The sequence below is a fragment of the Eurosta solidaginis genome, chromosome 4 (genome assembly GCF_040869045.1).
Source record: "Eurosta solidaginis isolate ZX-2024a chromosome 4, ASM4086904v1, whole genome shotgun sequence".
Taxonomy (NCBI): domain Eukaryota; kingdom Metazoa; phylum Arthropoda; class Insecta; order Diptera; family Tephritidae; genus Eurosta; species Eurosta solidaginis.
In genome coordinates this window covers 145,132,367-145,146,846 of record NC_090322.1, presented here as the reverse complement: position 1 = coordinate 145,146,846, position 14,480 = coordinate 145,132,367, and the positions used below count along the sequence as shown (strand labels likewise).

Genomic DNA, 14,480 nt, shown 5'->3' with positions numbered 1-14,480 from the left:
TATCGAATCCGACTAAGCACAAAGACAAAGTTTCCATCGCCTTTGGCGACAAAGTGCTGTCGGACGCGAAAAAATGAGCGAGCGCTTTCTGCCGACAATATATAATGCATCCTACGGTCGACAAAGATAGACGGAGAGCCAATAGACGCGCACATAAACACAAATTCAGCGCGTCACCAATCACCATCACCGCTAAAGAGGTTGAGGACGCCATTGGTCGTGCTAAAACATCCAAAGCAGTGGGCCCAGACGGCATAGCCATGCCGATGCTTAAAAACCTAGGGAAAGAGGGGTTCAAATATTTAGCGCATGTCTTCAATCTGTCTCTGTCCACTTTTGTCATACCTGAGAAATGGAAAATGGCCAAGGTGGTCCCGTTACTAAAGCCTGGGAAACCAGCTAACATAGGTGAATCGTATCGTCCGATATCTCTCCTATCGCCAGTGGCAAAGACGCTTGAAGCCATTTTGCTCCCTTATTTCCAAGCAAATTTGCAGCTAGCCCCTCATCAGCATGGCTTCAGAAAACTCCATAGCACTACCACCGCGCTAAATGACATTAGCACCCAGATAAATTGCGGTTTAAATCAATACCCCCACCATAGAACAGAACTCGTAGCGCTAGACCTATCAAAAGCTTTTGATACGGTCAACCATGGCTCGTTACTGCAGGACCTGGAAGGGTCTACCCTTCCCCCATGTCTTAAAAGGTGGACCGCAAATTATCTGGGTGGCCGGCAGGCATCGGTGCAATTTAGAAACGAAACATCAAAACCAAGGAGAATTAAACAGGGGGTGCCACAGGGTGGTGTCCTATCCCCACTTTTGTTTAATTTCTACATATCTAAGCTACCTTCACCACCTTAAGGAGTCACAATCGTTTCCTACGCCGATGACTGCACAATAATGGCCACAGGCCCAGGCCGAAAGATCGATGCGCTATGCAATAAAATAAACGGCTACCTCCCTGATCTCTCCAGTTTTTTCGCCTAGCGAAAAGATAAAGAAACGCTCATGACTACATACAAAGCAATTAGCCAGCCGATTACGTGCTACGCGTCACCCATATGGTCGCCAAGCCTAAAAATCACCCACTGGAAGAAACTACAGGCCTGCCAAAATACTGCTCTCAGAATCGCCACGGGCTGTCTTCTTATGTCCCCAGAACACCATCTGCATAATGAGGCGAGAATACTCCCCATCAGGGAGAGAAATGAGATGCTGACCAAACAGTTCCTGTTGAATACCCAGAAACCTGGGCATCCCAACAGACATCTGATTGATGAACCAGCACCGCCTAGGGGCTTAAGGAGTCATCTCCGTAAGCATTTTGAGGAAATACGGCACCTGAGCCGTATGAAGTGAAAAAACACAAGCAGGTCCTTGGTGAACTCCATAAACAGCCGTCGGACCTTTATGCCGGGAATTGCCCGGTGAATCCAGTACTTAACGAAAATTATCCAAAACTTGCGGAAGAGGAACGCATACTCCCCAGGGAAACGCGTGTCACTCTTGCTCAACTTCGTTCTGGATACTGTAACAGGTTAAACTCTTACCTATCCAGAATCAACCCCGACATACAAAATGTATGCCCCGCTTGCAATGTGTCCCCAGATGACACCAACCATCTCTTCAATTGTAATGTGGAACCAACGCCTCTAACACCCCTTTCCTTATGGTCCACCCCTGTTGAAACGGCAAGTTTCCTTGGACTCCCGTTAGAGGATATTGATGACAATTTGTGATCGGTCGCGACTATTAGGTGGGGCGAGCATTGCTACAACAACAACAACAGTCGAAGTAGTTACTCACACATACACACGCATATGGCTATGGGAGAGCCGTGGACTACAGATATACATGTATATAGCTGTTTACCAAGCAGGAGATACAAGAGTTCTAGTGAAACGTTTTTGGAGAAATATGCGGACAAGGCTACAGGGAGTATGAAAGCAGCGCAAGCTGAGTAATAACTAATTAGTTTTGATTTGTTGTGAAGTATAATTGTGAAGTACTACTCCCAAAGTCATCTGATAAAGGCCAGTTTGCAATACTGAATATTGGAGTGTTTTATTCAACAGTTTAGCGATTCGAACGTTAGCAGAAGGTTTCAAATAAGCGGGATTTCCCAAATCTCGTTACAATATTAACAAGAAAATTATGTATTATGAGTGAAACCGTACATTACACTTTTGAAAACAAAGGTCGATTTTAAAAAAACGCTTCTCAAAAATTACCTCTTCTAAAATAGTAAATCGCTCCTAAAAAGATCGGTTCAAAAAAGACCGCTTTTTGAAACGTTTAAAGTTACATTTTGGGAATCTATTTTTCGAAACCTGTAGTTTATTTTCTAAGCCGGTTACTTTTGGGACCCGGTTGATTTTTTGAAACCGGTTGCTTTTTTGGAAGTGTTTTTAAACTGGTTACGTTTTTTGTGACAGTCGCTTTTTTGGCGCCGGTTAGTTTTTTTTAACCGGTATTGTTTTTAGAACATTTTATATTCCTGCAATAAGCTGCTGGTTATTTATTTGGAAGCAGGTATCTTTTTGCTACCAAATAATTTCTTCGAACCTGGTAAATTTTTTGCGCAGAATATTTTTTGGGATCGATTACTTTCTTTTAGCACCGACTCGATTTTAGGAACTGATTTTTTTTGGAATAGGCTATCTTTTCGGCACCAAATAGTTTGTACGGGCTGGTGTCTTTTTGCCACCATAATATTTTTTGACCCCGAATACTTTTTTTACAACCGTGAAGTTTTTGGCACAAAATACTCCTTTTTGAGTTCGGTTACTTTTCGGCATCAAATACCTTTTTGTCGCAAAATAGTTACTTTTTTGGAACCGTTCAATTTTAAGATAACCGCAGGGATATCGAAAAATTATTCCGAAACATTCCCGCTGTAGCCGCTAAACTAATCTCTAAAAGCATCCCAAAATAGTCCAAAAAACAACCCAGAAGTGACTACACCAAAATAGTCTGAAAATTCCTCCGAAACGGTACCGAAATGCAATACGGAGGTGCCGTCAAAATAACATGTATTTCGATTGTGTTTGTGTTTCTTTTCGTCGAACGAGTGTCGGGTTGAGCATTACAAAATGTCCTGTCTTCTTCGATATCGTCATTGGTTTCCAGGTTTACGATTCGAAAACTATTTACCACCAATACCGAGAAAAAATTACACATATAACCAATGAATCTTATGGAGTTTTCTCTTCTGGAAAAAATGTTACCCTCGTGTTGCATTTTTTACTTCTTACTTTCGAACTAGGTCAACTGGCGCAATGCAAAATGGCTGTATTAAGTAATGAGACCCTTTTCTTTTTCAATGGGATATATTGGACAACATTTTTTTTTTTTTCAGAAAAAATACGCCATTAAATTCCAATTATGTTGCGGAATAAGATTCCTGACCATTGCTTCGCAAATAAATGGTATTCAAAATTCTCGATATCGAATAAGATGGCGTGGTTATAATCCGTTTTGGCACCCATATGAGCTTTTCCAATTTGCTCGACTAATTTTACCTTAATTACTTTTCGAATAACTTTTTGAAATATTTTAGACAATCGCGGGTTCGAATCGAGCTCAAGGCCTAACAATAATTTTTTATCATTATTATTGTTATGATAAATTTTTTCTTAATTGAAAAAATTTTTAAATTAGAATAGAAGAAAGAAAAAATTTAGACAACTGCAAAGCTCGTTGTATAGATCCATTTCGGGAACTGCTAAATTCCTTCATCGATCCGATATAACAACAAAAATTGTTAATACATCCCAGAGCACGGGGAAAAAGTGTCAATAAAATATGACACATTGCCATCAAACAAGTCCAATTTTCACATCCATTCTGCAACAGATGTCGCAGTGTTGTGAATATCAATTGGCACGAACCAGAATAGAAGTAGGATTAATGAAGACAAACAAAAAACCGCTGTGATGGCTGAATGGTTATAGCAGCGGCGCCTAAACGTTGCCGATGAAGGAATTTAGCAGTTCCCGAAATGGATCTATACAACGAGCTTTGGCAGTTGTCTAAATTTTTTCTTTCTTCTATTCTAATTTAAAAATTTTTTCAATTAAGAAAAAATTTATCAAAACAATAATAATGATAAAAAATTATTGTTACGCCTTGAGCTCGATTCGAACCCGCGATCTTAAAATCAGTAGGCCGATATAACAACAAAAATTGTTATTTTAGACAATAATTAAATGAAGCGCAGATCCGCGTATTTTTCCAAATTTCGCAACCTTGTTGTTGTTGTTTTTCTAGCGATAAATACACTCCCCGAAACTGTTGGGAGGTGTTATCGATGCTGATGGTCCTTTGCCGGATATAGACCCGGTATGTTCCGGTAACAAGCACCAATAAGGTACAATCCCGACCATCTCGGGAACGATTTAATATGACCATATTGAACCTTCGAGGCCATCCCACCACCCAACCCCTTGTTTCATGTGGAACTTGGGGTCAACAGAGCCCCGGCTGCTAAAGAAACAGGATTCGCCACGGCTAGGTGAGGTTGACAATTGCGTTGGATAAGCTATATATTGCGCTGGCAACCCCTTTAAAGTGTTGCGATACACAACCCCTTGAATAATGTGGGTATTGTAGTCGCCTCTTACGACAGGCATATCTGCCGCGGGTATATTCTAACCAGCTGGTGGTAATTTCAAAGCTCACTAAAGGAAACTTATATATTCACTTACCAAAAACTGCTTAACTTTCGAATCCGACATAGTTTCTAGTATTGAGTTCACAGTTGGTGTCAGCAATTTGATGCGACTTTCGAAATCGTCAAACAATGCGTAGATTTCATTTATTAGCAACGTCACTTCCACGCTCTGATCATTCAGCAACAGCGACTCGTTATCACCTGGCTCATAAGCACAAATCTCTTTCAAAGCTGCTTGAGTTTTGCCAGCATCATCCTTCATAAAGAGACATACAATACGCTCTGGCACAGACAGTTCAAAAGCATTTCTCAACTTGTACAGGGACTGTAATGCTTCGTAGAGTGTAAGTACATCAACATAATATTGTTGATTCAAATCAGGAAATGCCGCTCCACACATTTGTTGTTGCATTTCAAGGAAATTAATTTGCTGGTTAAGCAAATAGAAGTCTTTTGTCTTCAAGGCATCCTCTTCGTAGAGCAAAAATGCGTCATTGGCTTTTGACAGCGTTTCGAGCATGCACAATTGCAGAGCTGGTTTGTTTATATCTGAATTTAATGTGATGAATGTTTGTATAGCGGTTGCAGCGGCATCAAACGGATTATTCTGTAAATCATATGAGAAGTTAGAAAAAATAATTATGAAATCAAATGGATAGAAAGAAGGCACATTTTTGACAAAGCAATTAATTAACTGCAATTAAGATTTAAAATAAAATAATTAAAAAAAAATTTTTAAGTTAAACGGTGTGATGACTAGTACCTAGGACTTACCTAATTATTTTCTAGCTTTTAGTATTATTATTACTTCACGTAAGTATTGTTTTCACTAAAACCGTTTAACTTTAAATTTTTTTTTATTATTTTAAAGTTTTTAGTCTTTATTTAATTGCCTATTATTTCTCATTCTATTTAGTTCATTTAGTGACTCATTATTACAAGGACTCTTTCCTGACAATTTGTTACAATCTAAGTCCTGAATACATAATCCTTCCAAAGACTTTACTCTACGCCACGTATGTTTGTCTCTCCTCCAACTCCAAAATATTTTGATGTCACTTCTCCCGGACTGTATATAATATTTGTTCCAAATATGAGCCAAATCGGACCACAAATACGATTGTGGTGAATAACTAAATCCTTTCGCAACGTAGTGGCGATTTTTTTTATAGGTCGCTTTCTATTCTTGTATGTATGTATGTATTATGTGTTCCAAATATGAGCCAAATCGGACCACAAATACGATTGTGGTGAATATCTAAATCCTTACGCCACCTAGCGGCGATTTTTTTTCATAGGTCGCTTTCTATTCTTGTATGTATTATGTGTTCCAAATATGAGCCAAATCGGACCACAAATACGATTGATTTTTGAGAATATCTCGATCTTTGCGGCGATTTTTTTCTTATTATTGCAAATAGTCAGTTGTGACCAAACGCAGGACTAGAAGCCAGCTAAGAAAAAGACTGTGCAACTTTTGAAGTTTGTGGTAACCACACCTTTGATTACAATCCAACTAAGTCTCTCCAGCAGATTGAGTAAGAAAACGAGTCCTGACCAAGTTTGTTGTTGTTGTAGCGGTTAGGGCACTCGCTTGACCAAGCTTGTGTTCTTCATAAGTGCTGTATGCTGTCTCTTTCTATACAAGGACTTAGTCGAAATTATAAGTCCCATAACCATTCATAATAAGTATACGATGGACCCGGATTAAAATTTCGCCTTCACAGCATCAACCCGTCTCAAAAAGAACAATAGCCTCTAGGGCATACAGAACAGCGCCAAATACCTACCGAAGCCTTATTAGACTATGGAAACTTCAATTTGAGCTGTCTATATTCCTGTGAAGAAAACTTGCTTCCTCTCTGATCGAGATTCGGTGGACAGGGCTAAACCACGAGTGACCCAAGACATTCTATATTCATCGAAAATGATAAAACCTTTATGTTCATAGGTCTAAAACTACTAGCCATATCGAAATTGAGCCAATCATGATCTGTGGGACCTTATTAAGGCATGCATTTGCAATCTAAGGGTCCATTAGTCGAACCGAGGATTTGAGAGTATATTTGGGCATATTGACTAAATAATTTGAATTTATATCGGACAAAATGTCCACAGCTCCATTATTGGTGGTGACCTAATTTCAATAACAGCTTTTATCAGAGGACAATCGACAAAAAAAACTGCTACTCGGTGACTCATTTACATCCATAGCGGGTTGAGGGAAAGCGAATAAAATCCACAGAGGGATCAACGGGGGATCAAAAATCATTTCCGAAGCAGTTGAGCTAGTACCAGGAAGGGAGCGTACACGATGTATAACCGTCAGCACACCACTAAACCTTGGCGAGTTAAGTTTTTGCGGTTTGAACTACAATAACATCGCCTTTCAACTCACACTATCAATATTATATTGGTAAATTCCAAACATACATACATATATTTCAAGAACAATTGAGCAAGATAAGACGAATTGGATAATAAGAAAATGTTTGATATTGTTTGCCCGGGCCTTGAACCCAGGACCTTGGGTGTGATAGGCGGATCACGCTACCACCACACCACGGCGGCCGCCGACGAACTGGAAAATGTATTCATATCCAGCAAAAGTGTGTAAAACCAGCAACACTCCTAAAATCGGCGGGTATAAATTCCACCAACAACCGGTTGCTTGGGATTCGATCCACCGATTCGTAATCGCCGCCCCAACCGCCTGTCCAACCAACATAACTTCACTTTACTGATCGACAAGGCAACCGATACACCGTTCGCCGAAACACGATCATCGATTTCACCAGCAACTGTAAGGTGTCCGTTCACCGATACACCGTATACCCGTTCCGCCGCCTGTCCAACGATTCCAACGGCAGCCGGTCGCTGTCCATCCATCCTCCGCCTGTTACACTTCTATTAAGCAGCGGTTGGTTACGGTCCACCTCCAATATTACAACTAGATACAATTATCCGCCACGGTGTGTGTGTAAACGTCTGAACCAAATATCACCAACAAAGTAACGTTTATTCACTTAGGAAATAGGTGCCTTCTTGACCCTGGATTAACAGAGTGCTACCTCAGCCTTCGATGAAAACTACAATCTATTTAAAAATTATCTAATACCAACAACAAACATCGATTCTGCATTGACAAAAACGAAAGTCAAGCCTCATTACTCACCGCTTGATTGTTGTGATCATTCAAATCCTTAATAGCCGTTACCAATTCTAAATTCCTTTCTATCCATATTTTTTCTAGTGCAGCTGCATACAGCACTGCCTGTTTTCTTAATTTTTTACTTCCATTTGATTGCTCGCTATTGATAAAATCTTCAAAGTCTTGATTAAGCTCGCTAACATTGCGCTCTCCATTTAACAACTCTCGATAGCTTTGCTCATATTTTAACAAATGATTTTGTAATAAACGTGAACGTGGATAAAATTGAATGACGCCCACATATTGCTGCAATAATTCAACGCATTCCAAAGCACAACGACTTTGTTGCATCAAAGTATTATCCATTTCTTTACGCGTAAAATCACATTGCGCATATAAACGCTCCTGGCCACATTGTTCTAGTAGTGAGCGTATCAATTCAAATTCATTAGGTAGTATATTTTGTTGTTGATCACGCAATTGCAATGTCGTTAACTCATTTGTAAAATTAGGTGAAAGAAGTTGCTCGAAGTAGGTTTGGAGTAAAGCATACGTATCGCTTTGATATTTTTGTACATTGTCCTTAATGACTGTGAAAGCTTCCTCATCACGCTTGCATGCGTTGTAACGTTCGGAAATTGTATTCAAAGTGTGACTGCCCATTGCTGTGCCAAGCGCTTCCAATTCGCGTATCATTGCGGTTTGTTTTGTCAGGCGATCACGCTCTTGTTCGTCTTGACGAATCTCTGACTGAATTGTGATGAGACGATCTAACGCATTTTCGATCTCTGTTAGCCGTATTTGTACATCGTCTCTGAAATATTGTTTCGCTATTATAGTATGTTTTATCATATGGATTTTATAATCTTTTATTTACCTGAATTGCGTCCAACATGGTTTGAGTTCATTCATTCGCACTTCCAAAGATTGTCTCGTACATTCCCAGATTTGTTTGCGTTGTGTTGCATCTTCAATGGGTCCATTCAATTTACCGTTGTTGCCTCCTTTTTGTATACCAGTGACTGTCGCATCCAAAGCTATTAAACTTAACGCTGCTGCGTGTGCTGAAGTCGCGCGTGCCACTGTTGTTGTACCATCATCGCTTACAGTCCAATCAACAAGTGGATCGTAAACGAATGCTTCCAGTAGGGTGAGTAAGGTTTCACGCTCTTTCCGTAATATTTTCAATACATGTTCACAACCCAAACGGAACGTACCCTGAAAAAAAGAAAAAGTACATTTTTAGTACATAGAATGATAAGAAAGTATTAGATATGCGCTACATTGCTTCGAATACCAATCAAATTAATCGATGAGGTCGAATTTATTTAATGATTATGATCAAGTACACGAACTGAGTAGGGTACGAGTGTCTTGCATCCAAAAATACTGGGTGTGACGTTCGATAAGGAGCGAAGGAGAGAAATGAAATGCTGAGCAAATAGTTTCTACTGAATACCCGGAAACCAGGACATCCCAACAGACATCTGATTGAAGTGGCCCCGCCTCCAAGGAGCTTAAGAAGTCAGCTTCGTAAGCACTATGAAGAAATTAGCAGTTAAAAATTCTTACTTATCCAGATACAACACCTACACACCCAATGTATGTCCTCCTTGTAACGTTTGCCCACATGACACAGCCATCTTTTTAATTGCAATTGAGTTAATTTTGAGATATTATATTGAAGTTTGGTATGGGGCTTCATAGGCATACATCTCCCATCCCTATTCAAAATTAGGAAATAACCACGGCTGCCGCCGCCATCTCAAAGCTAGACAAAATGATTACATTGTCAATTTGTCACAATAAAACTTGATAAGTGAAATATCATTGATTCAAAACTATTTTTTGCTAAGTTATAGCTTATTATTCTAGTCTACGACCCTTTTAAACTTGTTTTATATCTAAGAAGCCGTGGTCTTTAACCGATCCCGTCCATTTTTACTAGAAATATTTCCTGCTATGGGGAAAATTTGTGTACCCAATTTTATTACGATCTGTTATTATACTCAGTTGAGCAGAGCTCACAGAGTATATTAACTTTGATTGGATAACGGTTGGTTGTACAGGTATAAAGGAATCGAGATAGATATAGACTTCCATATATCAAAATCATCAGTATCGAAAAAAAATTTGATTCAGCCATGTCCGTCCGTCCGTCTGTCCGTTAACACGATAACTTGAGTAAATTTTGAGGTATCTTGATGAAATTTGGTATGTAGATTCCTGGGCACTCATCTCAGATCGCTATTTAAAATGAACGATATCGGACTATAACCACGCCCACTTTTCGATATCGAAAATTTCGAAAAACCGAAAAAATGCGATAACTCATTGCCAAAGGCGGTTAAAGCGATGAAACTTGGTAGATGGGTTGACGTTATGACGCAGAATAGAAAATTAGTAAGATTTTGGACAATGGGCATGGCACCGCCCACTTTTACAAGAAGGTAATTTAAAAGTTTTGCAAGCTGTAATTTGGCAGTCGTTGAAGATATCATGATGAAATTTGGCAGGAACGTTACTACTATTACTATATATGTGCTAAATAAAAATTAGCAAAATTGGATGAAGAACACGCCCACTTTTTAAAAAATTTTTTTTTTAAATTCAACTCCAGTAATGATATGATGCAACAAAATACAAAAATAAAAGAAAATTTCAAAATGGGCATGGCTGCGCCCATTTTCATCTAGTTTGTCTAGAATACTTTTAATGCCATAAGTCGAACAAAAATTTACCAATCCTTCTCAAATTTGGTAGGGCCATAGATTCTATGACGGTAACTGTTCTCTGTGAAAATGGGCGAAATCGGTGGAAGCCACGCCCAGTTTTTATACACAGTCCACCGTCTGTCCTTCCGCTCGGCCGTTAACACAATAACTTGAGCAAAAACCGATATATCTTTACTAAACTTAGCCCACATACTTATCTGAACTCACTTTATCTTGGTATAAAAAATGGCCGAAATCCGACCATAACCACGCCCACTTTATCGATATCGAAAATTACGAAAAATGAAAAAAATGCCATAATTCTATACCAAATACGAAAAAACGGATGAAACATTGTAACTGGATTGGTTTATTGACGCAAAATATAACTTTGGAAAAAACTTTGTAAAATGGGTGTGACACCTACCATATTAAGTAGAAGAAAATGAAAAAGTTCTACAAGGCGAAATCAACAGCCCTTGTAATCTTGGCAGGAATACTGTTAGTGGTATTGCATATATAAATAAATTAGCAGTACCCGACAGATGATTTTCTGGATCACCTGGTCCACATTTTGGTCGATATCGCGAGAACGCCTTCACATATACATCTAAGGGCCACTCGCTTTTAAAACCCTCATTAATACCTTTAATTTGATATCCATATCGTACAAACACATTCTAGAGTCACCCCTGGCCCACCCTAATGGCGATATCTCGAAAAGGCGTCCACCTATAGACCTAATGCCCACTCCCTCTTAAAATGCTCAGTAACACCTTTCGTTTGATACCCATATCGTACAAACATTCTAGAGTCACCCCTGGCCCACCCTAATGGCGATATCTCGAAAAGGCGTCCACCTATAGACCTAATGTCCACTCCCTCTTAAAATGCTCAGTAACACCTTTCGTTTGATACCCATATCGTACAAACATTCTAGAGTCACCCCTGGCCCACCCTAATGGCGATATCTCGAAAAGGCGTCCACCTATAGACCTAATGCCCACTCCCTCTTAAAATGCTCAGTAACAACTTTCGTTTGATACCCATATCGTACAAACATTCTAGAGTCACCCCTGGCCCACCCTAATGGCGATATCTCGAAAAGGCGTCCACCTATAGACCTAATGCCCACTCCCTCTTAAAATGCTCAGTAACACCTTTCGTTTGATACCCATATCGTACAAACATTCTAGAGTCACCCTTGGTCCACCTTTATGGCGATATCTCGAAAAGGCGTCCACCTATAGAACTAAGGATTACTCCCTTTTAAAATACTCATTACCACCTTTCATTTGATACCCATATCGTACAAACACATTCTAGAGTCACCCTGGCCTACCCTAATGGCGATATCTCGAAAAGGCGTCAACCTATAGACCTAATGCCCACTCCCTCTTAAAATGCTCAGTAACACCTTTCGTTTGATACCCATATCGTACAAACATTCTAGAGTCACCCCTGGCCCACCCTAATGGCGATATCTCGAAAAGGCGTCCACCTATAGTAATGCCCACTCCCTCTTAAAATGCTCAGTAACACCTTTCGTTTGATACCCATATCGTACAAACACATTCTAGAGTCACCCCTGGCCCAACCTAATGACGATATCTCGAAAAGGCGTCCACCTATAGACCTCATGCCCACTCCCTCTTAAAATGCTCAGTAACACCTTTCGTTTGATACCCATATCGTACAAACATTCTAGAGTCACCCTTGGTCCACCTTTATGGCGATTTCTCGAAAAGGCGTTCACCTATAAAACTAAAGCCCATTCCCTTTTAAAATACTCATAACCACCTTTCATTTGATACCCATATCGTACAAACACATTCTAGAGTCACCCCTGGTCCACCTTAATGGCGATATCTCGAAAAGGCGTCCACCGATAAACCTAAGGCCCACTCCCTCTTAAAATACTCATAACCACCTTTCATTTGATACCCATATCGTACAAACATTCTAGAGTCACCCCTGGCCCACCCTAATGGCGATATCTCGAAAAGGCGTCCACCTATAGTAATGCCCACTCCCTCTTAAAATGCTCAGTAACACCTTTCGTTTGATACCCATATCGTACAAACACATTCTAGAGTCACCCCAGGCCCAACCTAATGACGATATCTCGAAAAGGCGTCCACCTATAGACCTCATGCCCACTCCCTCTTAAAATGCTCAGTAACACCTTTCGTTTGATACCCATATCGTACAAACATTCTAGAGTCACCCTTGGTCCACCTTTATGGCGATTTCTCGAAAAGGCGTTCACCTATAAAACTAAAGCCCATTCCCTTTTAAAATACTCATAACCACCTTTCATTTGATACCCATATCGTACAAACACATTCTAGAGTCACCCTGGCCTACCCTAATGGCGATATCTCGAAAAGGCGTCCACCTATAGACCTAATGCCCACTCCCTCTTAAAATGCTCAGTAACACCTTTCGTTTGATACCCATATCGTACAAACATTCTAGAGTCACCCCTGGCCCACCCTAATGGCGATATCTCGAAAAGGCGTCCACCTATAGTAATGCCCACTCCCTCTTAAAATGCTCAGTAACACCTTTCGTTTGATACCCATATCGTACAAACACATTCTAGAGTCACCCCTGGCCCAACCTAATGACGATATCTCGAAAAGGCGTCCACCTATAGACCTCATGCCCACTCCCTCTTAAAATGCTCAGTAACACCTTTCGTTTGATACCCATATCGTACAAACATTCTAGAGTCACCCTTGGTCCACCTTTATGGTGATTTCTCAAAAAGGCGTTCACCTATAAAACTAAAGCCCATTCCCTTTTAAAATACTCATAACCACCTTTCATTTGATACCCATATCGTACAAACACATTCTAGAGTCACCCCTGGTCCACCTTAATGGCGATATCTCGAAAAGGCGTCCACCGATAAACCTAAGGCCCACTCCCTCTTAAAATACTCATAACCACCTTTCATTTGATACCCATATCGTACAAACAAATTCTAGAGTCAGCCCTGGTCCACCTTTATGGCGATATCCCTAATGGCGTCCATCCATAGAACTATGGCCTACTCTCTCTTAAAATACTCTTTAATACCTTCCATTTGATACACATGTCATACAACCACATTCCAGGGTTACCCTAGGTTCATTTTCCTACATGGTGATTTTCCTTATTTTGTCTCCATAGCTCTCAACTGAGTATGTAATGTTCGGTTACACCCGAACTTAGCCTTCCTTACTTGTTTTTCTTCTAGTTATGGCTCCCGAAACACAGAAAATTGCTTAGTCGTAAAAGGGGTGGTGCCACGCCCATTTTTTTAAATTTGAAACTTTTCCTATTTATTGTTATAAATTCACTTGAGAAATGAAATACCATTTATATAAAGCTCGTCCACGACCCTTTTAAAAATCTTTTATATAAAAGTGGGCGTGGTCCTTAACCGATTTCGTTAATTTTTCTTCAAAGCATTCCCTATAGTAAAGGCAACCTCTCTGCCGAATTCTGTTACGATAGGTTTAAAGGTTTTTGATTTATGATTAATAATATTTGTAAAATTGATTTTATCACAAGTGGGCGGTGCCACGCCAATTTTTAAAAATTTTTATCAAGAGTCTCAATATCAGTCCACATGTCAAATTTCAACATTCTAGGTGTATTATGTACTAAATTATCAGGCTTTTTGTGTTTTCCAAAATTTTATATATATAAAAAGTGGACGTGGTTATCATCCGATTGCGCTCATTTTCAATACCAATCTATTCTGGGTCAAGATAAGCTAGTGTACCAAATTTGCTGAAGATATCTCCATATTTACTCAAGTTATCGTGTTAACGGACGGACGGACGAACGGACATGGCTCAATCAAATTTTTTTTCGATACTGATAATTTTGATATATGGAAGTCTATATCTATCTCGATTCCTTTATACCAGTACAACTAACCGTTA

At 39.7% G+C, this 14,480-nt stretch overlaps 1 protein-coding gene across 1 annotated transcript in view; it reads right to left on the bottom strand.

Annotated features, from left to right (window-relative positions):
* The window catches only part of nonC (serine/threonine-protein kinase Smg1), a 58,702-nt gene that overhangs the window by 14,738 nt on the left and 29,484 nt on the right, over window positions 1-14,480 (bottom strand). Inside the window, exons 4-6 of the mRNA XM_067783266.1 lie at window positions 8,706-9,046; window positions 7,853-8,642; window positions 4,712-5,284 (exon numbers count right to left, since the gene is read on the bottom strand). Coding sequence (XP_067639367.1) covers window positions 4,712-5,284; window positions 7,853-8,642; window positions 8,706-9,046 — 1,704 coding nt within the window. The remainder of the gene's footprint in view (window positions 1-4,711; window positions 5,285-7,852; window positions 8,643-8,705; window positions 9,047-14,480) is intronic.